Source organism: Ailuropoda melanoleuca, chromosome 6, assembly GCF_002007445.2.
Source record: "Ailuropoda melanoleuca isolate Jingjing chromosome 6, ASM200744v2, whole genome shotgun sequence".
NCBI classification, from domain to species: Eukaryota; Metazoa; Chordata; class Mammalia; order Carnivora; family Ursidae; genus Ailuropoda; species Ailuropoda melanoleuca.
The window spans coordinates 65,996,474-66,022,976 of record NC_048223.1 but is presented as its reverse complement, the minus strand read 5'-3'; the positions used below and the strand labels follow the sequence as shown (position 1 = coordinate 66,022,976).

The following is a 26,503-nucleotide window of genomic DNA, read 5'->3' as shown; positions in this document are numbered from 1 at the left end:
TACATTAAAAATCAAGGAAAAATCCCGTGCAATCCCTATCGTAAGTCTAGGAGACCGATATAACGTGGTCCAAGTGCCTGGAAGTATTTAGCAACTTCTTGTCACCATAACTTAAGGTGTCTCAGTGAATGTGTTATAAGCTATCAAAATCCAGATAAGGAGGAGATTTTCTTACCCCTTAATTGTAAATTAACACTTTTGATCTTAAGGTTAGAATTTAGGTGTCATGGATCCGTTGTCCTTTGTGAACATCAAATGTCATGTGACCTCACAGGATTGGATTAGATACTCCAAGGCCATGAGTTCCTCCTGGGTAATGAGATAGGCATTTCTAAAAGTACCTCTCTTCCTTCAAAGCCAGCAGCTCTCTGAAGGCTCGAACAGACTTTTACTGGCATTTATCCACATGGTCTAAAATACTGAATAAAGCTGCTAAAAGGGTTTGTCCCATTCCTGAGAAGTTGTTCGCACACTGAAAGAATCTGCCGTTTAGACCAGTTTGTTCATGGGGACTCAAGAGAGAGGCATATGGGAAATAAAACATGGATTTTACTCTCCCCTAGGTAATGAGGACTTTTGAGGTTAGTATCCAGTGTTGTAGATACTTTTCTTCTCCTTGAATTTCCTGTTTCATAATTTATTTTCTTTCCATGGGTTTTTGATTTTATATTCGTTGCCGTTTGGGTTTTTTTTTCTTTTATCCAATTTTTCCACACATACGAAAAATAACGATAAAGTACCACGTAAGTACTAGCCGGTGGATTTGTAATCTCTATGGCTGTAAGCCCACATGATCAAACTATGACTTTAAAGCAAATTAAGTATGGATGTGATAGATTTCTGTGGACATTTTGTACCTTCACTTCTAAAAAGCTGTCTGAAAGCGATGGCCCTCGAGCGGAGTTTAAGAAGGTGTTTGGGTTTAACTGTCTGACTAGCTTGTCGGCTTGTTGCCACTTGAATTCTATGCAGTTGAAAAAACGAGTTTTAACTTGGCCCCACAGGGTAACTCTTATCTTTTGGTAATAGAAGGGCTGCTCCTCTGTCGTGTGATTCCTGCTTAGGGCTGACTTAATGGTACAATGGCCCGCCTGGATCTCACATCGACAGGCACCCCCACGGGGTCTTGTCCAGCCCCCTGATGTATCTGGAGTCATCTGACAACAACGGGTCACGCCTCTGTTTGTTCCCTCCCAACAAAAACAAGCTGGTCTTTCATGTGACTCCCATCAGTTCCAACTGCATTGTTCTGCTCCCTTGGCTGTAGCGTTTGGTTCTTTCTGCTCTAACCTGCTCCCCCTTTGATGGAAACAGGATGTGTTCTTCAAGCCAAGTTTGATTCTCCGAGCAACACAGAGGGGCTTCAGGAAACACTCCCGCGTTTCTGGCCCAGGTCTCCGTGGGCCTCAGTTTATGTGCTTGTTTGTACTTCTGTCTTCTCCGATTCTCCGCAGGCTGCAGGCGTCCTGCCACAGACCCCACCACAGGGAAAGAACAAAACCCAGAGCTGTTCTGTCTCAGCCTCCCGCATCTTTCTGTAACGCTAAATATGTGATCCCACATTGATGTGGCACCGAAAGATTACATTTTGTGGAAGAGTCTGGTAGCAATAGGAGTTCCTTTTACTGGTATAGGGTTCCGGCCACTGTATTTCATCGCTTTGCAAAAGCTGGTTAATTTCTTTGTGACTTCCATTTTTAGCTTTGTATCATTTGAGAAGGGAAAAAAAAAATCCTGATTATAATTTTTGACAATCAGTTTGGTTTGCACACCTGCTCTTTGATGGATGTAATTTTTTACTGCACTTGGTGTGAATGACGAATCAGTGGGATCTGATATATTCCTAATACCTGGACATGTATTTGGAACCTCTTTAAAATCCCTCATTTGATTCTTGCGGTTACAGTGAGCAAAATCAGAGTCCTAGGAAAATGACTTAGACCTTGTCTTCAGCGTCCTCTGCTTCCTGGCACCAGGGTAGCTGATAAGGTGTCCCCTCAAACATTCTCTGGCACAGGATGGGCTGTACTTGCTGCATGGACCCTGTGGGCCAGGGTGCTGTCGGTCTGCATACTTGAATTTATAATTTTCCTAGCATGATAGAACTATAAGCAGAAGGGCATTAAATTTTCAACCCATTTTTTAACCAACCAGAATAATAGCTCCAATTTATCAAAGGCTTACATGTGCCAGTCAAAATATTAGGTGCTTTGCCAACATTATTTCAGTTAATCCTTTCAGGAACCCTAGAAGGCAGAGATTATCTCCATGCTACAGCTGAGGACGGAGTTGAGTTCTTTTACTACCATAACTTGCCCAAGAGTGAGTTTCAGAGGCAGAGTCAAACCCACCTCTGCCTAACTCCTGGCTCCCACTCCTTCTTCTGTGCCAAGCTACGTCGACCTCACTGTAAGTAGATGCAGCTGGAACCCACCCCCACATTGAAGAGCTGGCTGTCTCTGTGCTCTTCCGTATTTGTGCAAAGGCTTAGAACTAGGAGAGATCTCACAAGGTCACCTGATTGACTGCTCTGCTTCAGGAAGGGAAATCATCCACCCAAGGAAAATATTAAATATAGGAGTCCTTCTACTGTTCGATGGAGAGGAAAGATAGCAGGGCAGCCTCAGCACCCTAGCCCGTAACACATCTGGCATCTGTCAAACCATCTCTTGTCTGGAGTGAATGACTCCAATTCTCTTGTAACCTTTCTTCCCACCACCTACTTTCTAGCCACTTTGGATGAGCCTTTGAAGCTCTTTGCTGGATCTTTTAAAATATCAAGAACAAAACTGTACCTAGTAACCAGGACTGTGATTAACTGCCCTTTTTTGGCAAGAAGACAGCCTCTTTTTAAAGGGCTATCGCTCCAGATTTTCTCCCCAGAACCATTCTAAGAATTAAATATTCACAGTGAGGTACCTGGCATGGAAAACACAGACAGGGAGGATGGGCTCTGCCTTTCCACAGGACATCTGGGCCCCCTGCCCCTCTCCTATAGTCGCACCACACATAAATAATTACCAATTTTATTGTTTCCTTTCCTTGAAAACCTCCACCATTGATCTGTCTCAGGTTCAGATAACCTTCCTACACATCATGAAACCTATGGTGCCGGGGGTGGGGATAACAGCAGCTACAGTGGACTCAAGGCTTCCTGTGAGCCAGGCCTGTGCCTGACGCCCTACCACATCATTCTTGCGGTGACCCTGCAAAGTAGGCTCATTTCACAGTTGAGCAAACAGACACAGAATGGGGCCACGGTCAGTCAGCGAGGAAAGAGCAGACCTGAGCTTTTCCTGTTCGTTCTGTCCAACTCCAGAACCCGTATCTTCCCTCTCCACCACACTGTGCCTGGAAATGATGACCTATGACCAACTTATCTTACATTTATTCCTAGTCCAGTCAGATGTGTATGCTGTTCTCTATGGACAGTGAAGGCTAGCCTTCTCCATCTATCACCAGCTCTCATATGCCGTGTACCTCTCAAGTTCTTCAATACATAACGAACAGCTTCTTTCTTTAAATAGCTGAACATGAGTGCTTTCGCTTTCAATAAAAATGATACATCCAAGTGAGCTTTTTGAAAGGGAATGGGAGCCTTGGGTACTTTATACGGCATGCTTTCCCCTAAAAATTTAACGAACATATCCAGAACCTTGCCCTTACTCCCCACAGTTTTTGGGCATATTTTCTATTCAGTTAGAACTCATTTATTAATACAGATTATTATAATATAATACTGATTTTTCTCAAATGTTGTCAGCTCCTATGAGAGGTGCGGTATGTGTTTTAAATGACAACATTAATCAGGGCCATGGTTTCTGTGTGTCTATTTAGATAAGATAGGTCTGGTTTCACGGTGAAGGCACAAGTAATCAGATATACCATGAACACATCCCATTTTGAATGCTCAGTTGAGGCTCTTTTAAAAATTCAGGACTATGGGTGACCAGTGTTTATGTCTTTGTCTGGGATTGGCTGTACTTGTGGTTAACAGCAAGGGGAAAAGTAGGAAGCAGCTAATGTGTCTGGGAAGAGTGCTTTGAATTAGCTCGTCTTGTCCATGGCAGGTTATAAACGCTGGGCCAGAAGAAACATTCTAAAGACGATTTCAGGACAGCGAAAAGCCTGTTGGACCGTGAAATCTATCAAGTGGAGGTGAGCCTGGGCCAAAATGAGGCTGAGGCAATAAGGCAATCACCTTGGTCATGAAATGTAAATAGTAATAACTTTAAAAGATAGGATCACTGATTTTTTTCATTCAAGCTTGGTAGGGCTCAGCATGGCACTATTACTGGTCCTGACTTTATTTAAAATTCTGATACTTTGTCCACAATGGATTTCTTTTTTTTTCCTTATTGATTTTTTTTTTTAAATAAAGTAGGCATCTGGATTACAGGGTTTTTTGGCACCTCATTGCATTTGGCATCTGAGCAGCTCTGGCAAAGCAGCAAGAGGAGGAAGGTTCACAATGTGCGTACTATATGGAAAAGTAACCTAAACCACACTTCTAAACGTAAGCACAAAAGGATCTAGGAAAATTATCACAACCTCTGTCCTAAAGATATTTACTCCTATGTACTGCTGTGGCCTAAAGAACTAAGATTTGCCCAGGTTATAGAAAACAGGAGAAAGGGGGGTGCCTGGGTGTCTCAGTCGGAAAAGCATCTGACTATCGATCTCAGCTCAGGTCTTGATCTTGGGGTAGTGAGTTCAAGCCCTATGTTGGGCTCCACACCCACTACTGTAAAAAAAAAAAAAAAGAAAATAGAAAAGAAAAAAGAAACAAGTAGACTTGCAAGAACAGCTAGCTGGACGAAGGAACAAGAATAGTTGTTCTGCAAGAGGTTGGACTAAACCGTAAGTTTGAGTAAGCCCGCCGGTGCTGGTTGTTCCGATGTCAGAGTTCCAGGGAGAGGTAAATCAGCAAATTTTAGCTGGTCCCTGGATGATTATAAAGCAGGTGGTCCTCAAGCCATGCTTTGTTACACACTGCTGTGGAATCACTGATTATCATGCTCTTTACTGAACTTCAGCCAAAAGGGAGGAATCTCTTAAACATTAGAGACAGAGTGAAGGAAACCAGGGAAAGGAGCACATACTGTGTGATTCCATTTCTATAACATTCTGGAAAATGCAATCCACGGTGACAGAAAGTAGATCACTGGTTGCCTGGGAAAGAAGAGGGAGGGGGAGGGATGGATTACAAAGGCACACAGGGAAACTTTGGAGGTGATGGAAATGTTTGTTATTTGATTGGGATGATAGTATTGGGTGTATATGAATGTCATAACTAATCAGACTGAATCCTTTAAGACTGCAAAGTTTATTGTATTTAAATTGCATCTCGAATATTTTTTAAATAAAAATATCTTTATGGATAGTCAAAGTAATCTATGAAATGTGAGGAAATGTGCATGATAGACAATATATGTTTTAATTATTTCTAGAACTTAAAGTTAATTCACATTGAAAATACAAGTCATTTGTGTGAACTTAGGGGGGGAAATGGGACCAGATCCTGAATAGATGACTGTGAGTAATGGGATGGTTCTAGAATCCCAAAGTTCAGTGATGGGACACTATCAAATTTTCCCCAAATTATGCTGACTCCCTTTTCCCAGAGATAAGCCCTCAGCTGTGTGGATCAGTCTGACTAAGAGGCCTGTGTCTTTGGCTGTGGTTGTGTTTGTATCTTTTTCTAAGAAGATACACTGGACCGGGTACCCTCTGATAGCTGAACAGAGGACTCCACGTTCCCTGAAAGTTTCCTGTTTCTCTCTTACTCCCTCAAATACTAACAATGTGGGCTTTTGTAGTTGGTTCCTTCTGGAACTGCGGAGTGCAGTGATAACCTGTGGGAGTATACAAATGACCTCGTCCTTTCCGTACTCAGTCACCCTGGCTGAGGATTGAGTGCAGAGGTGGGCGAGGAGTGTCCTTCCTCAGGGTTAGGTCACTGCCCGTTGGGTGTGAGCTCCACCCCGCTTTGTTTCTCTGGACTGAGTCCCAGCCTGCCTGTCCAGCCTCCTCTCTTGCTCCAGACATACCAATATTTGCAGTCCTGTGTTCTCTGTAGCTGGTAGGCCCACAAACATACATTACATCCACCTAGAAATTACACCCCAGCCCACCTATTCTTTACCTAGTTAATTACCGCGACTATTCTAAGAATTTAAGACAAGGGTCACAAACTCCCACAAGTCCCCTCCATACTCTCTCCCCCTCCCTGTCACCTTTAGAATCCAAGTGAAATGTCTCTCCTTTACGTTCCACGGGACACCCTGGCAAATCTCTTATCATAACCATGATCACACTGTTTGAAAATTGGCTCCTTCATCATCTTCTTCTGTGCCTTTATGCTATTATTCCTAGCATCTAGGACAGGAATTTTGTCTGTTTACTCTATGTCTCCAATGCCAGGGGTCTGGCATATAGGAGGAGCTTAATAAATGTTAGTTGAATGAGTGCATGAATCTGTCAATCAGTCTTATACATGGCAGGATCTTCTAAGGCATTTACAAGGAAACATCACTGTAACAAACTCCAAACTGTTTCACTAGGCTGTATTTTATATTTGCACTTTTTTATAGTAAGAATCACAAATCATGTACCAAGGTGAGGGTGATACCGATGGAAAACTCTGGTGCATAGCCTCTCCTTAATCAATTAGCAAATGAAAAGACGGGCTTTGTGGCCAGGAGAAAAAGGAGGGAGGGACACTGGGCCACATCCCCAAAACCACCTTTCCCTCCCAAATTTTTAGATTTATAAATTCTTTTCATAAAGCCTTATTTGTATGAATATTCTTCTTTTAAAAATATTTTATTTATTCATCTGAGAGAGCACGAGAGAGAGAGCTAGCACGAACGAGGTGGGGAGGGAGCCAGAGAAGCAGACTCCCTGCTGAGCAGGGGGCCAACATGGGGCTCGATCCCAGGACTCTGGGATCATGACCTGAGTCGAAGGCAGGTGCTCAACCCACTGAGCCACCCAGGTGCCCCTGAATAAGTATTATTAAACAGAAAATTACTTGTATTAATACTAACAATTTTCCAACTGTAGGTTGTTTCCTGAGTGTCATTTCCAAGATCCTTGTAAGAATCATTTTTTTCAATATATATATTTATTTATTTACTTTAAATCCATTTGTCCAAAGATGAGGGCATTTAGTAGAAAAATTGAAGATGGATTATTACTGCTTTGTGCTTATCCAAAACAAATAAACAAAAATGCATTAGACTAAATGCATACAAATGATTCAAACACTTAAATGTGGTGGAAATGTATAGATTCTGCACCAGAACACTCAAGCCTAGTAATGCCATCATCTGGCACACAGAAAATGTACCGTGTGTGCTCTGTACCACCCTTGACCTGCTGTCCCACACTGTCCTTTCTGCTCTGCACTGGTGCATCTTGTATGGTGACCAGAAGGCAGAACACCAGAAAGCTGGGATTTCTTTGTCCAGCCGAGCCCTGTCCCCAGGATGAATTTGTCCTTGGGAAACAGCAGTGCCAAATGAGATAGCAACAGGGCTTGATTGATGGCTGGGGTCACTCATGTTCCAGAACCTGGAAGGATGCTGGCTGCAGCCCAAACACTGCTCACGTGGCTAGGAAAGACAGTCCTTATTGGTCCAGCCCAGAAAAGCATTGACGGCCCCACAAGGTGCCAGAGAAACATGACAAATGAGGCCACCAAGCTGGGCAAAGAGAGTAAGGGACATATGCATTGTTCAGTAAATTAATGTTTTGCATTCTGTCTTCTTTTTACCTTTTTTCCATTACTACTTAGTAACTGTAAGCTTCACAAGTTGGGTCAAATAATAGCTAAGTGTGTCGACTTTTTATCAGCTTGTGGTGTTTCTATACTGGAACATTCTGATAAAGAAATATATTTCAGCCCATACATTTTTCCCTTTTAAATTAAGTGGGAAGAATAAAGAGACTGTTGAGTAATTCTGCAGTGTCTTCAGAGGATAATTCTATCACTAGCTTTCAGCAGTAACGTTTCAATAAGGGACGCGGGCTGGGAAGCCAAAAAGAAAACCTCTCTTGATGAGAATGTTCTGCCATTCTTACTAGATGTCACATACGAGATATATCCTTGGTTACTTTGGAACCCATAATCATGTTTGTCTGACAATAATTGGTACTGTAAAGTTCATAGGACATTTTCACAGATATTTTTCTTAGTGCATCTTATCAACAATCCTATCAGTAACTTTTAATGTGGGCCATTCATTAGGTGTCCAAAATCATTCCACCACTTTTTTCTCTCCCTGGAACTCCTGTGCCCCCAGCCTAGAGAATATAGTCAGAAGGACAAAGTGCTGAATTACAGAAAGATAAAGCAAATTAGCAAATTGTCTTTTCATCTTATCACCTTGGCTATCTGTTTTACTGATTTGATTTTTTTTTTAAGTTTTTGCTATGTTTTTTTAAAAAACAAGATGGTCAGGGCACCTGAGTGGCTCAGTCGGTTAAGCGTCTGCCTTTGGCTCAGGTCATGATCCTGGAGTCCTGTGATTGAGCCCCATGTCGGGCTCCCAGCTCAGCAGGGAATCTGCTTCTCCCTTTGTCCCTCCCCCTGCTTGTGCTTGCTTGCTCTCTCTCTCTCTCTCTCTCTCAAATGACTAAATCAGATCTTTAAAATATAAAAAACAAGATGGTCTGTGAAATGGAGGGTGCTCCCTTCAGCCTTAATTCTGTGTAACTTACAGAAAGTAACCTGCCTATTTCTTTACACTTCCTTTGCTTCTGGAGATAATCCAATTCCACGAAGAGATCATTAATCCATTATTATCTTGGTGTTATGACAGTATCCTATTAGATGGAGTAAATGAATTTTTAGATAAATTCCGATAATTAAAATATATATATTAACTGGTTAATCTCTGCTGTGTACCAGAGATAGTGTATGGCTGTCTTTCAGCAGTAATTGTCTAAAGAAATATAATAGCTCACAGACTGTTTTCACTCTTCATCAAAACCCTAGTGTATCCCTTAACTGACTTATTTTAGGCCTAAACTCATTTCTTTTAGACTTTAAGACTGCAGACACATTTGCACCTATGTCTTTTATCCTTCAGTATCTATAAGGCCTTTTTATTATAGGATAAACAGTCACTGGGGTCTTGTTTCTAAACATGGAATGTCACAAACAATTGTGTGGAACTAATAGGAAGGGGACAAACCCCCTGAAGATGAAACTTTGGGTACAGCGGGGAAGACCGCGATGTAAGTAATTACGATTCAGTGTTAGAAATGCTGAACTACAGGGGCGCCTGGGTGGCACAGCGGTTAAGCGTCTGCCTTTGGCTCAGGGCGTGATCCCGGCGTTATGGGATCAAGCCCCCACATCAGGCTCCTCCACTATGAGCCTGCTTCTTCCTCTCCCACTCCCCCTACTTGTGTTCCCTCTCTCGCTGGCTGTCTCTATCTCTTCAAATAAATAAAAAATAAAATCTTAAAAAAAAAAAAAGAAAGAAATGCTGAACTACAGATGTCAATACCAGGAACAGGGAAGACAGAATTTCTCAAGGCAAGTACTCTGGCATCATTCTTGATTCCTCTTGGTCAGATCCCACACTTGGTCAATGAGCAAACCCTGCTGACACCCCTCCCCACCCCACCCCACCCCTCATATATATGGAATACTGCCACTTCTCACCACCTACACTGCTTCCGGCCAAAGTCATATCATCTCTCAGGATTGTTACCTTTTCACTAGTCCCATCCTTCTGCCTTTAACAACCCTGACATCCCCTCCCCACCCCCACCACCATTTAGTCAGTTCTCATTATAGCAGTGGGGCAATTCTGTTGAAACATAAATTATATCGTGTCATTCTGCTCAAAAACCCCTAACGGTCCACCAGTTCATTCAAAGTAAGAGCCCTCCCTACCTCAGTCCAAGCATTGCCTCCAAGTTCTGTCCTTGGATGAACTGTCCAAGTTCAGCTCCTGCTTTTTTTCCCCCCACTCCCTAAGGGAAACATCCTGCCTCAGGGCCTTTGCACTAGCTGTTTCCTTTTCCAGTGTTCTCCCCCTACATAGCAGCATGTTAGCTCCCTTACTTCCCTCAGGTCTTTAGTGAAATGTCATCTGCTCAGTGAGTCCCTCCCTGGTCACCTCATTCCAAAAGCATCTTCTGCTCCCTAATATTTCTGTCCGCCTTCCCTGCTATATTTCCTATTTGGCACTTGTCACTACCTAACACACCACACAGTTTACATATTCTTCTTGCTTATTGTCTCTGTTCTCCACTAGGATATGAGCATGAAGATAAGCACAAGGACAGTGATTTGTGTCTTTAACTAATTGCTGTAACCTCAATGTCTAGGAGAGTACCTTATACATACTATGTTATCAGTTAATATTGCTGGAAGAAATGATTGAATGATTGCTTATTGCTATTGCATAAGTGACTTGACAAGTCCTTGTACCTTTATTGATTCAAGGAGGATTGCTGTGAGGTCTGGGTAAACTCCCTTTCCTGTTGTGATGGAATGATCTTGCTAATTACATTTGTTTCAAAAGAGTCAGGGAGGTTAATCCCAGAGACCTCCCATCTGGCATTCAGGCTGACATGGAGGCTTGCTTCTAGCTACAGCTAGTCTTGCTCTCAGGAGAAAAAGTGAACAGTACAGGAAGGAAGTTCCTTGGTCGTTTAGCTTCAGGGAAAGCCAAAGAGGAGTGACAATGAGAGGTGGTATTGGGAGGGAATTTATTACCACTATTTCACCTCCTCCTATTAAGCAAGCCTTCTTTATGTCAATGCTTCCTGCTTTCATTGACCAGGAGTTAAATAAGATTGCTTAAACTGTTTCTTCTAATAAATTACTTGTGCTTCACCCAATTTCACATGCATTCAGCTTTCTCTGATGATTATAAGTGATGTAAGAATATACTACAGGAAGCATAGATTGCCAAGTAGAGAAAATAGGACGTTGAGTGAAAACCGGCCAGTTTCTATTGGATGATAACCCAGAACCTTCTATGGCAGGACCAGTGGCCCCCCTGATATTTGTATCATGATCAAAGAACCAGCTATTATTAAGACTCAAGTTTTATCTGTCTCAGGGCTTGGTGCCGTTGGTGGGATGTTGATACGGCTTTCCTGCACTTAACAGCGTGCACTGCTTTGGCCTCAGTTTTGGAGGGTGGGGGAAGACCGGTTTAAAATGTTGCTTCCTACTAAACATGCAGTTATGGGCTTGGAAGAAATAGTCACGCATGCTAATCACTCCCAAATCTGGATATATTGCAGGGTGTTTTGACAATTTTCCCCACATAACATCTGTACTTAAGAAGCCTCACTGCTCTTGGTAAAGTATTGACTTGATTTCTCTGCTCACAGCCGGGGCACTGCATGGTGCTGCCCTGCTCTCCCCAGATCCCCGCCAGGCGCTCCCCTACACACCTCTCCATCTTCCATGAGTATGAGCTTACAAAGCCATTCATCTCCCGATGGTTATGTTCGCCGATCACTGACCACTCCTCTGCATCTCATACACACCGGGCTGCTTCCCTACTAAAACTTCCCAAAGCCACGTGTGACACGTGCCCGTTCTCTGCCATGCTCCCAGCTGTTTCGTGCTGTTTTGATCTGTTTGCATAGCGCTGTCAGACTATATGCATGAAAGGTGTGTTGTTGACATGAATGGTCTCGAAAATGTTTCTGTAAAGAACCTGCTTAGGTTATAGGGGGAGAAGGAAACTTGAAGTCCCAAAGGGGGAAGTCAGGGACTCCTCCTTGAATCTTGGCCAGAAGGGGACCTGAGTACACTGACAAAGGAAAGAAGCCCATTAAAATCTAATCATGATCTCTACCAAGATGAAGGATATAGGAGTCGCTACTAAAAAAGGAAATGGTAGGCAGTACTGACGTGTAAAGAGGTAGGGTCCTACCATAGAACAAAAGGCTTTCAAGGGTATGTTCACAAGGAGATACTTCCAAGTGAAACTCAGGTAAATAGAACTGTTGGTTTACTGTTTGTCACCAAGTGTGCGTCAGCAAGAAACGAGACCAGATTTGGCCCGTGGGAGAAGGGCCACAGCTCGCAGCTATCTCGAGGACCAGCTGGAACCCACGAGCCTGCACAATGGCCCATCAGATTCACCTAAAGTTAGGCTCTTAGATAAAGGATCATTTAGTTATTTTTTCTTCACTTAAGCAGATAAGAAAACGCAAGGCCCCAGCAGCTGCTTAGCGGGACAGCTGTGGCGGGGTGGATGGGATAAGAGAGGCAAAATAAACCAAGAAGGTAAGAGGACTTCTGTGATAGGAAGGAACTTGGGAAATCCATTCTTAAAAACACAGTGTAATAGTGATTGTCTACCATTTTTCAACCACTTCTTCAGAGGATGAATTTGGTATTTCTCACTGGAAAAGCAATTTACCTTCTGGTTGCTTCTCTGAACTTTTGCGGCCACATTTGCTATAATTTCATGGTAGACATTATAAAGACAGGCCTGGGGAGCTTGTATGGCCTTTGCTGTTTCAAGTCTAGCTTGAGCCGAGATACGTGGGTAAGATGCACTGTTTTCAGACTTTTTTTCTTTCATCCATCAACAAGGATTGGTCCCAACTTTGCACACACTCCTTATGTTACCCAAATACCTTTGCCTATTTTTTACATGCTATTTGGCCCGTGGCTCCTTGAAAGATAACTGAAAAAAACATGCTGTCTTGTTTGTTTAATATCTGAAGAAAAACCGATACAGCTGAGGTTGGCTTTATCAGCTCAAGCAGTTTTGGATGAGTTGGGCTCCCTCTGATCTCCCCCCCACCCACCTCCCAGCCTTCTGTGAAGCGAGCTTCGCAATTGTTTCAACACACAGACTTACTTTGGATTCTTTTTTACTTAACTAATCAAAACATTACTCCATGGGCATTATTTGATGTGTTAGTCCCCTAGCGAAACTCTTATATTAATATCTTCCCCTTAGGGAAAAGAAATTACATTTCTCTCCCCAAAATAAACATTCCATAGGTAAGCCACTGAGACCCTGCACTCTTAAATCTTTTGTAATCCTGGCTTTCTTTAAAGAAGCCACTTAGCTGGATCCAAAAAAAAAAAAAAAAATCTAAATCTTTTCCTACCCCTTCTCAATATTCAGGTTCTGGAGTTTCGAGTTTTGTCTACCCTGTGCTTTTGCATCTGCATTCTCAAATTCTTGTGCTTTCTACTCCAAATAGCTGTAGGACGCCATTTAAACCCTATCAGATTCTTTTTACAGCTGAAATAGGAACCCTGAGGTCATTTCTAGGCTAACCCTGCTGCATAGTATGTGAGAATGTCCTCATCACACCTCCCCCTCCCAATTATTTTTAAGCTCAACCCTTCCAAGTAAAAAAAATGTAACAGAGCCACACAAGTGGAAAATGCTAGAAAACCGGCCTTTTTCTTTTTCTCTCTCATAGGCCTGACATTTTTAAACACGAGCTTGTGTCACACTGAACAGTCTCCACACAGGAATGAATGTTTTGATTAAAAGTTATTTACTATCTCTAGTTCCTTGGAATTCTGCCTAAAGTGGGAAATATTCTTGGCTGCAGGTCTCGTGCCTTCCTTGACTAGATAGAAAGCGGCTCACCATCTAGAGGGAATACATGGCATTCTCAGAATAGCTACTTGATTGTATAGGTGTTTATATCGCAGGGGATCCTGCTGTGTGAAGAGTTAGGGGTTAGAAAAGAATATGGGGCTGAGAAGGAATGTGTCAAAACAGCATCTTTCTGTAGCTCCATCCATCACCACGTCCATTGATTCCCAACCTTTTGGTTAAAATCAGGGTTGGGGTACTACATTATTAGGGCAGGCCGGAAGGATGGGATTCTCCATAATTTGTATATAATGTTTCGTTCACTCGCATTTGTATTTAGATCCACAAGGGTTAAACCAAAGACACTGAAGCAAGTTGGTAGGTAAAATAAGATTGTTTTAACTGTTTTCAGTGTAAAACAATGGAGATGCAGTCTCAAAGCCCCTAAATGTGCATTACTAAAAGGAAAAAAGAATAACTTGATTCCAAGGACACAAATAGAATTTTGATTCAATAAGTTATGCTAGCTTCAGAGGTAGTATTGCTCACAATACAACCTCTTCTCTTTAACTGTCATCCTTTTGAGGCAAAATATTTACAGAACATTGAATTATTTTTCTAGCTTTCCAACAGCATTTTCTGCATTGAGATATTGATGTGACACAGTTAGAGGTTGGGCCCTCCAGACCTGTATTGTGTGATGGCATTATGCTACTATCATCAAGAGATTCCATTTTTTCCAACCCCCAAGGTCCTGTCTGTACTTGTTTACAGGTCAACTGAATAGTAACTAGTATGTGTTCAGTGGCTTGAGTGTTATCACGGTAACCTTGGCAACCAAGCCAGCTCTGATTTCAAAACCTCACATGTTGTATCATAAAATTAGATAACAGAATTGACATTTAGCTACATGTCTGTCATATAAATTAAGCTCTGAGAATATTTCCTTTATAGCCATGTGCTTCAATATGGAAATGGGCACCAATTAGAACAATTTTATGCATATACATACTATTCCACATTTAGGTGCTGGATACATTTCCTCAATTCTTTCTCTATAATATTGAACCTCACAGATTGCCAAGTTAGTCTCACTGTGCCAAAATTCATGGTGGCTTTGTTTTATGATCAGGATGAAGCTTAGAGCGGAGCTGCATCAGATATCCTATATAAATAGGATTATGAATAATAGAAAACTCAGCTCCTAAAAAATGTAAAATTCAAAGCATTCTTGGCTTTCCTGGATACGGTTATTTATGCTGATTAGAACTAAGGCTGTGCACAGAATATTCCACTAACTAAATCAGAATCCCGAAGACAAGACATGCTTCCCTTTCATTTATTTATTTATGCATATTTTTACACATAATATATTTTCCAGTGTCTACAAATCTCTGATAATATCTATTTCAAGGACATCCTAACCATGCAGATTAATACATTCATCTACTTTGAGTCCTAGGTCCTTTCTTATAATTTGTAAATATTTTAATCTCAGGATTTCCCCCTCTATTTGCTCTGGTCTGGTGCAGTTTTTCTGGGATATAAATTTAAAGATTCAACTTGTGAATTACATTTAATGTAAGCACCCTGCAGTTTTCTGCATTGCAAATGATTATTTTTAGAAATTTTATGGTTGCCTGGATATATTTGTTTGTCTTCATTGATATGTAGGGGGAAAAGCTCATTAATGATTTAAAAAGAAGGTGTTTTGATTCATCGTCTTGATTCTTCTCATTACATAAACAATAAAGGCAATAGATTAACATCTAATAAAATTATAAGAGTTTATTTCTGAATTTAGCTGCAAGATAGTCTTGAATCCTTGGGCATAATTTTTCCTATTCTTTATATTCTTCTGCCTCAATGTTTTCAAAGTCACCATTCAGCATATTTTAACCTAGAATGATTGGTTTATAATTCTTATTAAAGACACCTTTTAGCAGCTGTCAAACACCATAATTGAACAACTGTTTTGTAAAAACGGTTCTTTGGCTTCTAGAATGGTAAGTTATTATATAAAAATAGAAGATCCTTGTGTCAAAATTGACTATAAAGTACTTTTTTTCTTTCCCCACTTACCTGCTGTGTGTCATATATAACTTTTGAGAAATCCGCTTCCGATATTCTCTTATTAGTCATTAACCTAACTCTTGCTGGCTTTCTGTTAAATACGACCTTCTTGCCATAGACCTAGTAAAGAGTCAAAATCCCTGCAAATTCGGGACATTTTCTATTCAGAAACAAATAAGTGGTTGTGCTCTCTACACGTGTGCTGAAGTGGGAAGAAGGGCAGAAATCCTTGTGTATTTGCTGACCCTGGACAGCAAATACCTGTTACGTTTTCAGTCATGTTTAAACTGTTTGCTTTATCTCATTGGGTTGAGTCATCATCGCCTTTACGTTTAAACTGGTAAAAGGTAGTTTTTGTTGTTTTATTTTATCTTGAAACTATTTCTTGCGATGAACAGAAATAGTTCCGCATGTTGTGGCTCGAGGACTGAGTCGAGTTGGACAGTCATCTGCATTGTAAAGTAACATCATCAGAAACTTTGACACATAGGCGTTCCGCCGTGCGATATGAAAATAAACTCAGGCTGTGTTGGTACTGGAATGTGGGGGCTTCTCAGGCTGTTTGCATGACTCCGAGATGTATTTTAATATCTGTGGTTTTGTTTTGTTTTGTTTTGTTTATTGTGACATGATATGGCCTTGGATGGGTGGGGGAGGAGGGGAGGAACCCTAATAATAAAAGAAAAAAGTGCTAAGGCATTGCAGTTTCTTCTGTTATTTCCTTTTAGGTCGGACGTGGTGGTCCTCTGTTTTTCGATTGCTAACCCCAATTCCCTAAATCATGTGAAAACCATGTGGTATCAAGAAATCAAGCACTTTTGCCCTCGCACACCTGTTGTTCTCGTTGGCTGCCAGCTGGATCTCCGCTATGCTGATCTTGAAGCTGTTAATCGAGCCAGACGCCCTTTAGCGAGGTAAGCCAAGGGACTCGGTATTCTGCAATGCTGGCTAAATTAAAATTTAGAGGTAACAGATGTCCCTGTAGCCTAGGGTTGCACTCCTCAGTGGTTCTGGGACCCCATCAATCAGCCACGTGCTTTAAGTCAGCTTGTTAATCCTGACACTTCTCAGACTCACCATCCCTTTGTAAGTAAGGAACCCATTTTTGTACAATGGTTTTGGCCAGTGCTGGAAGTGAATTCTCCACCTGGGACATGGTGTGAATAAAAGTGCCTTGAAATTTGTAAAACATTAAACAAAATATTGGCTACTCATGATAATGTCATTCTTGAAATTATGATTATTATAATAAAGTTAATGGACCTTCAGAGTGATTAGTCACAGTTCCTGGCCCCAGGAATATAGGGTTCATACAAATACACACATCCGAGTGTTTTTAGTCTTCTCATTTTCCTCAGTCCAACCTCTGAGAATATTTCATTCCCAAAATGGCAGTGTCTAGTTTTTAAAAATCATATGGACCTATAGTTGCGAAATAGCAACACTTTTTTTAAATGTCTCTAGTAGTTATGTTTTTAAAGTGTCACAATTTTTAAAAACCTGAAGAAGGATTTGTTTGACTCTGTATAAATGTGGAATACCAGTTTTAGGGGGAAAGAAGAGTTTTTAAAAACCAGTGCCCCCTCCATAGACCCTTCATAAAAAATAATTTTGTATGTATTTTATGTTTTACGACATTTTTTGCGAAGAGCCTAAGTTTCCCAAAAATGTTGATATTGATACCTTCCTTTGGTGTTTGCCTAATAGGCTAATTACAAAAATTTTGTATAGACAGCTTTTTATACTCTCACAGCAAAAGCAAATGGTGCTTTCTTTAGATAGTTTCTGATGGTCTTGGTGCATTTCGGGGAAATTTTCTGAAAACGTTTCATGTTGGGTGTTCACAGTCCTTCTATTAAATGCGTGGACTAGGCATTGCATATTAGAAACCACATGGGGGAAGGGAACTCATGGTGATACTGCCCCTGGCATCCAGAACTTTCTGTGGGAAAGAATAGGCTAAGATAATGAGGCCTCCTAACCACAGACATGTGGAGGACTGGAAGAGTGTTACGGGTGCTAGAGGGCGCAGAGGGGCAATCCTTTCTGTAGAGCAGCTCTGAGATTTCAGGAAGGAGGTGGTATCTGAGCTAAGCCTTGAAAAGTGTCACCAGTTAGTGATTTTCAAGTCAGTCCCAGGAACCAGGAGCACAAACTGCCCAGAGGAGCCAACCTTGAAGTTAAGCCTTCTTCCCGCAGCCCCCCTTCCACCTTTGCCACACCCTACCATTTTCTTTGCATTCCATCCAGATCTTCATAACCAATTTCTAACCAGTCTTGTATTTCTCCTAAGACCAGCACCTGTCACACACCTTACCTTTGGTTTTGAAAGCCAAATATTTATTTAGGAAGATCCATTCCTAACATAATATGTCAGAATCAAGAGTGTGTTTGTGAAGAGTGGAACAACAAATCACATCTCGCCTGTATTCCAGAATCTGTCTTTTACCGTGCTGTGCCATAGTCATGGCACTATTCTGCTTATACCGCTTCCAAACGTTTGGCCTCCCTGGGTTTGATTACATTGTAACGGGCCTTGTGTGCCAGCCTAAAGAGCATAGCCTTTGTTCCATGGGCTTTGTGGAACCAGGAGAAATCTTGAAAAAGAATTACAGCTGCAAGTCATGCTTGTGTTATGTAAGGATTTTTTCTGCAGCAGTGAGCACTGTGGGCTAAAACGTGGAGAGTCTGAAGACAGGCAGGCAAGAGGCTAATGCACTAGTCCGAGCAAAAGAGGATGAGGGTGTGACTGCAGACGTGGAAGAGAAGAGAAGCAGTTAGACAGACGTGATGGAAGGGACTTAATGGCCTATTGGATGTGGGCCACTTAACCAGTCTGGAACTACGGGGTTCTAGACTCTAATTGCTTGGCAGAGATCTCTGGGCAACTTGCGAATGTGACCTGAGGCAAACCCTTTAAACTGCCTGCCTCGGTTTCTTCAGAAGGTGGATGAAAATCACACCCGTAGGGTTTTTGTGATGCTCAAATGAGAAAAAGTATATGGATTCATTGTAAGGTTATAAAGCAGAATGTAAGCTAAGGTGCCGGTGACGAAGATGATGGGGGGGATGGTGGTGATCATGGTAACGGAAGATTTTTGTCAGACGCTTATTGTGGGCCAGGTGCCATACTAAGCATATTTTCTCATTTCAGCTTCTCAGGAGTCCTTAAAAATGTAGGTATTTATTATTATTATTATTCCTGTTTTACAGATGGGAAAACTGAGGCTTAGAGAGTTTAAGTAACCTGTCTAGGATCATATCGCTAGTAAATGGCTGATACTTCAGTTAACGTAGTTACTACGGAAAGCATTTTTTTCCCCTGCAGGCTTAAGTCCTTTAGATTTGGAAGACTTGAGGTTGATAGATTTTTCAAGAGCCTTATTAAAAGCCCACATAGGAGGGCACCTCGGTGGCTCAGTTGGTTACACGTCTGCCTTCGGCTCGGGTCGTGATCTTGGGGTCCTGGGATGGAGCCCTACATCTGGCTCCCTGCTCAGCGGGGAGTCTGCTTCTCCCTCTGCCTCTGCCTGCTCATGCTCTCTCGCGCGCACTCTCTCTCTCAAATAAATAAATAAAATCTTTTTTTAAAAAAGCCTACATAGGACTTTCAAGGTGCAGTTCTATTAGGTGCTTTGATAGGCCCTTGTTACCATTTTTTTCCTAAAATGAGGCTGATGATAACTTTTTAAATCCTCCATTCCAGGCCCATAAAGAGAGGGGATATTCTGCCCCCAGAGAAAGGCCGAGAGGTTGCGAAGGAACTCGGCATACCGTACTATGAGACAAGCGTCTTCGACCAGTTCGGCATCAAGGACGTGTTCGACAATGCAATCCGAGCCGCGCTGATTTCTCGAAGACACCTGCAGTTCTGGAAATCCCACCTAAAGAAAGTTCAGAAACCTTTACTTCAGGCACCATTCCTACCTCCAAAAGCCCCTCCACCGGTCATCAAAGTTCCAGAATGTCCCTCCACAGGGACAAGCGAAGCTGCCTGTTTACTGGACAATCCTCTGTGTGCCGACGTCCTGTTCGTCCTTCAGGACCAGGAGCACATCTTTGCACATCGAATTTACCTCGCTACCTCCTCTTCCAAATTTTATGATCTTTTTTTAATGGAATGTGAAGAAACCCCAAATGGGAGTGAAGGAGCTGGTGAGAAAGAGAAGCAGAGCAGGGATTTCCAGGGGTGGGCATGGAGCCTTGACCCAGATGAGGAGCAGGAGGAAGGCCCCCCCAGGACCCCTCAGAGCAATCAGTGGAAGTCCTCGAGCCAGAACCTGTCCCAGCAGGAGGGTCCGGGGCTGGAAGCCGAGAGCTCGATTCCAGAGACGCAGAGTTTGTCAGCCTGGAGCAAGGGGTTCGTCGGCATGCACAAGGAGATGCAAGTCAATCCCGTTTCCAAGCGGGTGGGCCCCATCACCGTGGTCAGGATGGACTCCTCCGTCCAGCCAGGCCCTTTCCGGACCCTGCTCCAGTTTCTGTACACGGGACAACTGGATGAAAAGGAAAAGGACCTGGTGGGCCTGGCTCAGATTGCAGAGGTTCTGGAGATGTTTGATTTGAGGATGATGGTGGAAAACATCATGAACAAGGAAGCCTTCATGAACCAGGAGATTACGAAAGCGTTTCATGTCAGGAAGGCCAATCGGATAAAAGAGTGTCTCAGCAAGGGGACATTCTCGGGTGAGTGGGTCCAATGGTAAAGTCATCGATCCCTTTGGTTGTGTTTTATTAAACATTAGCCATACACGTGTAAGGGAGAGAATAACCATCACTAACATGTATAAATGCTTATTTTTTTCACGTACCCTTCTAGCTTGCATGTATCCTTCTATTTCATTCTCATCAGACTTAAGGGCTAGAGATTTGTCTGTTCTGCAGACAGACAAAGAGGGTAGGTAACTTGCCCCAGGTTATACACGTAGTAAATAGTCGAGCAAGATTTGCACGCAAGCTCCCCTCTAAAGCACCGTGCTATCACAGTGCTTCTCGAAGGTGGGTCACATTACCCTTGAGCCTGAGCCTGGGCCTGGCCTGGGCCTGAGCCAGAGCCAGTCAGCCTGATGCTCACATTTCCCCTTCGGCTCCCTTTCCCTGACCAAGTCTACCCTCCACTGACCCTTTGGCCCTGAAATCCTTGAGGTGATACTGGCAGCCGTCTGCATTCCCATCTGAAGTGCTTCATCTCCCTACCTCCTCTCCTTGTCTTTCTCACACTCCTTTCTCTGCTCTTCTATATTTTCCTCGCCTCTTCTTTGTCCTTGATAACCATGCCATCTGCTGCCCAGAGCATCCTCACATAATTGCTTGCACAGACTTCTACTAAATTCTGAAATTGCTCTGTGTGTGTGTGTGTGTGTGTGTGTGTGTGTGTGTGTGTATTTCATTGTAAAAATGTGACTTTCTGACTTTTACTTAAGCGGACACTTCTGTTTTGTCTTTATCATTCAAAATGCCCATCATGATGATACACATTTAATACTTTACCTTTAGTCATTGACTACTGAGTCTATTCATTAATTTTCGCTTATAAATAATATTTACCTGAAACACTGACCATCATGAAATAGAAGCCATCTTGAAAGTTCATGAAAAGCAATGTTACAAACCTGCAGTAAACTAAACAATGGACCTTAAGTGAAATGAATAAAATCGCCCTCCCCTTAATGCAAAGGCATAGTGACCAAATACAATGTGGAGCTTCAAGTGGATTGTCTAAAAAAAACAAAAACAAAAAAACCACTATAAGTACAATTTAGAGATAATTGGAAAATTTTGAATATGAACTAGATAATGGATGAAATTAGGGAATCATTGCTAATTTTCTTAGGCATGGTAATGATTATCTAGAAGAATGTTCTTATTTTTAGAAAACTCTTGATAAAGTAGTTTGAAATGTCATTGTATCTGTTAAAAAAGTCTACACAAATCTATATATACATATCCACATGTACGTGTATATATACATATACGGACATATCCACTATCTACACACACACACACACACACACACACACAGCCAAAACAAACATAGTAGAAAGTCAACAATGTACTATTTCTTCCACTGTTCTATTATTTTGAAATTTTTCATAGTAAGGGGGAAAAATATTCCTCTCCTTTAGGTTACTATATGGTTCAGAGAATTTGTGTTGTGAGCTTATGTGTAATTTTAAATGTTTACCATTAATCCTCAGGATGACGTAGAAGGAATTGCATATTCCGAAGGTGGAGGTTGATACAAAATCACTAAGGAAAGCTACGAAGAGAGAGTATGAGATGTAGGTTGATGAATATGGGCAGAACTCTCAGCAAAGCTGGCTCACGATTATGTTTCCTCAATCCCTGGGCAGATGTGACATTTAGGTTGGATGATGGAGCCATCAGTGCCCACAAACCGTTGCTGATCTGTAGCTGCAGGTGGATGGCCGCCATGTTCGGGGGCTCGTTTGTGGAAAGTGCCAACAGTGAGGTATGTGCCTTCGGAAAAGCCCAAGTGGTATCGTTAGGAATGTGCGTGTGTTTGATTAACCAGCCGCCTTCAGTTCTTTAACTGCTTCCCTGAACCAGTTCCTTAGGCAATGTTTGAGCGTCAGGTCACCCTCTTCTTAATTTTGCAGTTAGGAGGAGATGTTGTCTGTTGCCCACTGCTTTCATTCGTAAAACACAATCAGCTCCACCTTTTAATAAATGTCCCCGAGCAAGATACTGTCAAAGTGACATACAGTAGGGGCAGAGTCTGTCTTCCAGAAGTTCAAGACTGTGAAAAACTTCCTCAGTCACCCACATCCTGGGCTCCGCTGAGCCCCTGACCGACGGTGGGCCTTAAGAAGCCACCTCGTTGGGCCTCAGTCTCCTCATCTGCCCCATGAGGGACGCCCTGGATGGCCTCCTTGAGCTGCAACACTCCCTAGCAATGGCCCCGACTTGCCTTCTCCAAGGGTTTGTTAACTGGAAGGAAAGAGTAATGGAGCAAATGGTCACTCCTGTGCACACGCCTCCCTGAGGTCTAGCGAAGCCACTGAGGCACTTCTCACACGCTGGCCCTATCTCCAGAAGAAGGCTATTCTTAGGGCAAAGCAAGCAGTGTCTTGAAGACCCTACGTGTTCATCTTTTTACAAACTCAGTTGGAAAAGAAAGAAAAATTCCACTCCAGCACTTCTAACTTTAGTCTAGAAGAGCAAGCATTTTTGTTTGTTGAGTTTTGCAAGTATTTTTTAACCATCTTTTTTTAAAAAACACGGGGACACCCCATCAAGTTTATTGTCCTAAGAGGCTTGTTTTGCATATCTCAGCATCTCTCCACACTTTTAAAAGAAATAAAGAAAACAATAGCTAACTTTTTGAAAGGGGCACTCACACCAGAAATCTGAGTACTCCCATCGTGACCCAGGAGCCCAAATTTGCATCCCCGAGCAGGGAAGCAGAATCATAAGCCAGGGATGGCTGGGGCAGAGGAGGTCACTAGGCCACCTCCTGCTTCCAGAACAAACTGTAGCTGCTCCTACACCAGCCCCCAGCAAAAGGCTGTCTGCTGTGTGGGGAAAAAGTATTAGAATTATTCTGCTGACCTCACTTGGAGTCTCCAGCCTTTCTGAGTCAGGACGTCCCCAGCTGTACCTTAACGAAGTCTTTCCCATGCCATCAAAGGGGTCTCAGAGCCACGTCCCGGAGACTGCTGCAGCAGAGTCCAGTGAAGGACGTGGGGCTCAAATTCCAGCTCCTCCATTTAGAAGCTGTGTGGCTTTGGGCAGCGACCACCTTTCTGAGCTCCGGTCTCCCTATCTGGAAAGCATGATGCTACCCCACAGTGCGGTAGTGAGGAGCAAATGTCAGTCCTTACAAGTCACCCCGGGAGCATTAAGTAAATGTAGCTGCTATTAGTCTTATTGTGATGTTGACACGGTTAATATTCTTTCACTCTTACTTGCAAGAAAATCTGGGGAAGGCACTGATTAACAAAACTTCATCCAAATGGCATTTCACCCACTTCAGTCATCTCCAGAGATAAAGGGCCGGGAGGCTTGCTTCCCTAATTTCCCCAGCTCACTGCAACGTGTGCTGATGGTGTGGCAGAGCACCTGCTATGAACCCAGCAAAGTTGATCCGGGTCAGGAACGCAGGCACAAAGGGACACTGTCAGAGCTGACCTCGCAAATACTAATCCCCTTTATCCCTTCCCAGAATGGACTGTAATCATCTCCAGATTAAAATGTGGAGGAGAGGGGCGCCTGGGTAGTGCAGTCATTAAGCGTCTGCCTTTGGCTCAGGGCGTGATCCCGGCGTTCCTGGATCGAGTCCCACATCGGGCTCCTCCGTTGGGAGCCTGCTTCTTCCTCTCCCACTCCCCTGCTGTGTTCCCTCTCGCTGGCTGTCTCTCTGTCACATAAATAAATAAAATCTTTTAAAAAAATAAAAATAAATAAATAAATAAAATGTGCAGGAGAGNAATAAATAAATAAAATAAAAATAAATAAATAAATAAAATGTGCAGGAGAGGTGACCAAAACAAAAGCTTGGCAGTGACTGTGAATGCACACGTATATGGTGAACAGCCCCTCCTGGAGGGCCACCCATCTAGCACGACCTCCCAGAACGACTAGGTCATGAGCACCGTAGCTGAGGCTAATAGGTATGGATAGGCTCTACCCAACTTAGAAGATAGAGACCATGGTCCCAAGCAACCCAAGGTCTGTGCCAAATTCCTTTAACCAGTGTCTGGAGAATGCCATGAGCTGCTGACCCGTGTGCCCCTGCCTGCCCCTTCCCTTGATTTCCCCTGTAGACTAACATGGTTATGTCGTTATGAACTCTAGTCTCAGCTTGACCTTGAGCAAGTGATGACCCTCTCCAAACCTGTAAAATGGGGGATAACAAGAGAACTGTCTTCAGAGGGCAGATAAGTCAGGAGAATATATGTGTAAACGTAGAATTTGGTGCTTAGAACGTACAGAAGCTCAAGAAATAGCGGTGACCATTGTCCTGGAGGATTCTTGTTCAATTCTTTCTATGAGGGATTAGAAATCTTTGTCCCCTGAAAGCCCTAAGTTAAAAAGCCCCCGGATCCCTTCCTAAACTAGTGAAGTTGGTTAGAGGGATTGTGGGGAGAGAGGAACATCAGTTAAACTCTCAGTAAATATTCCATGACTGGTTTGGGCTTGTATTGGCCCTTGGGATCTGTCCTTTTCTAGGGCACCCATTAACTCTTTATTGCCCTATGAAAATCAGACTTCCCCCTCAAAATTCACTCTTTGTGTGTGTGTGTGTGTGTGTGTGTGTGTGTGTGTGTGTTAACAGAATCCTCATGCATATCCAGAAAGGAATAAAATATACATTGATGTTACTTTAACATTTTTTGTCACTTAGTATTTAAGAAGACATTGTATTTTACTTATATTTTTCTTATTACTTTTAATGGAGCAGTAAGCATAATTCTCTCCCCAGAGGTACTCAGCAAGTGGTTCATTAAAAATGCATGCCTGGCTTGTAGTTAGCAATGCTCTGGATCTGCAATACTTTCTCATTCTCTGTGAGACCGTCTCTAATTATAAGCCTAATAGTCTGAGCTGATCTTCACAATTAAAATCTTAAACCAACGAAACTGGAATACGGGACGTTGTTTAGGATAGCATTACATCCTCTTTGTTATTTTTTAAAGTTCAATGAAATGAGGTCTCCATTGTTGTACATAAACATTAAAATCACAGAAAGAGTCTTTTAAAAAAAATGAGAAAAAAAAGGTGCAGTCTCTGAACGTGTTTTTAGTTTATTCTCATTCGCTCCAAGGGTCCCGAGCATTATTTGCCCAACAAAGCCATCGCTTCAAAAAACTGTTAGCATCCTGTTATGCAAGAAGGAAAGAGCAGGTCATGGATGATTACAAATGTCAGAACACGCTGAAGACATTGGAAGTATTGGGGCAGGGCTGCTTACAGGAATCTGTCTTCTCCTGCTGCCAGAAATAATTTCTTTCACTTCAGATGTTCATTTGGTCACGACTTAGAACACACTCTTACTAAAAAATGCTAAGGTAACCCAAATACCTTCAAAATCCAGAGTCTCAGCGAAGAAGAAAAAGCTGTAGGTATCACCTCTTCCAAATCCCCCCATATAACAGATGAGGACACTGAGGATGAGAGAGGGTGCATGAATTGCTGGAGGTCACACTCATTTTAGGGATAAACCCCTGGGCCTGCACCAGCCTCTTGCCTTGTCGTTCAAGCCATTGTTTTCCAAAACAGCAGACATCCCCATAGCTGAGAGCAGGTGTTCACCGAAAGCTCTGGGACTTTTTATATTTATGATCACTAATACTTTATAGCACTTAGGACTTGGTAAAAATGTATATAGTTTCACTATCAAAATGGTCCAAATTTTAAAGTTTTGCAACTTCAATTATCTAGAAAACTGTGCTAATCCGGACCTGATCTGTATAAGATAAATGCATGTTTGTGTCAACATATATGTACGGAAACATATACACAAGTATAACCGATGTTAGATTCACTGGAACAGCAATCAATTACAATACAATGGCTTCTTTATTTTAAAAATGACATCAGTAACAGTTTCTACTTGCCAAGTTGTATCTATTGTCAAGGCTGTGCTAGAAACTTGAAATGATGACACTTGTCAAATCTTGACGGTAACAACCCATGCAGCTTATTTACCAGATCATAATTGTTTTCATCGACTGTGTCCAAAAGGGGGTAGGTGTGTAGTTTTCTTACTTTTCTAGGAAAATTTGGGGGGCCTTCACCTTGATACATTGAGAGAACGCTCTCTGGCAGGATGTTCCCTCTGTGGTGGCCAGTGGCTGTGCAAGAGGATGATACAGGTTGCTATAGCTTAAATGATTCTGGAACCATGACACCGG

General features: G+C 42.4%; 1 protein-coding gene across 13 annotated transcripts in view; it reads left to right on the top strand.

Annotated features, from left to right (window-relative positions):
* RHOBTB1 (Rho related BTB domain containing 1) overlaps positions 1-26,503 on the top strand; it is a 119,841-nt gene that overhangs the window by 84,009 nt on the left and 9,329 nt on the right. For all 13 annotated transcript variants that reach the window (XM_002915099.4, XM_011219549.3, XM_034662568.1 and 10 more), the window contains 3 exons: positions 16,355-16,540; positions 19,333-20,312; positions 21,980-22,098. In XM_002915099.4, coding sequence (XP_002915145.1) covers positions 16,355-16,540; positions 19,333-20,312; positions 21,980-22,098 — 1,285 coding nt within the window. The remainder of the gene's footprint in view (positions 1-16,354; positions 16,541-19,332; positions 20,313-21,979; positions 22,099-26,503) is intronic.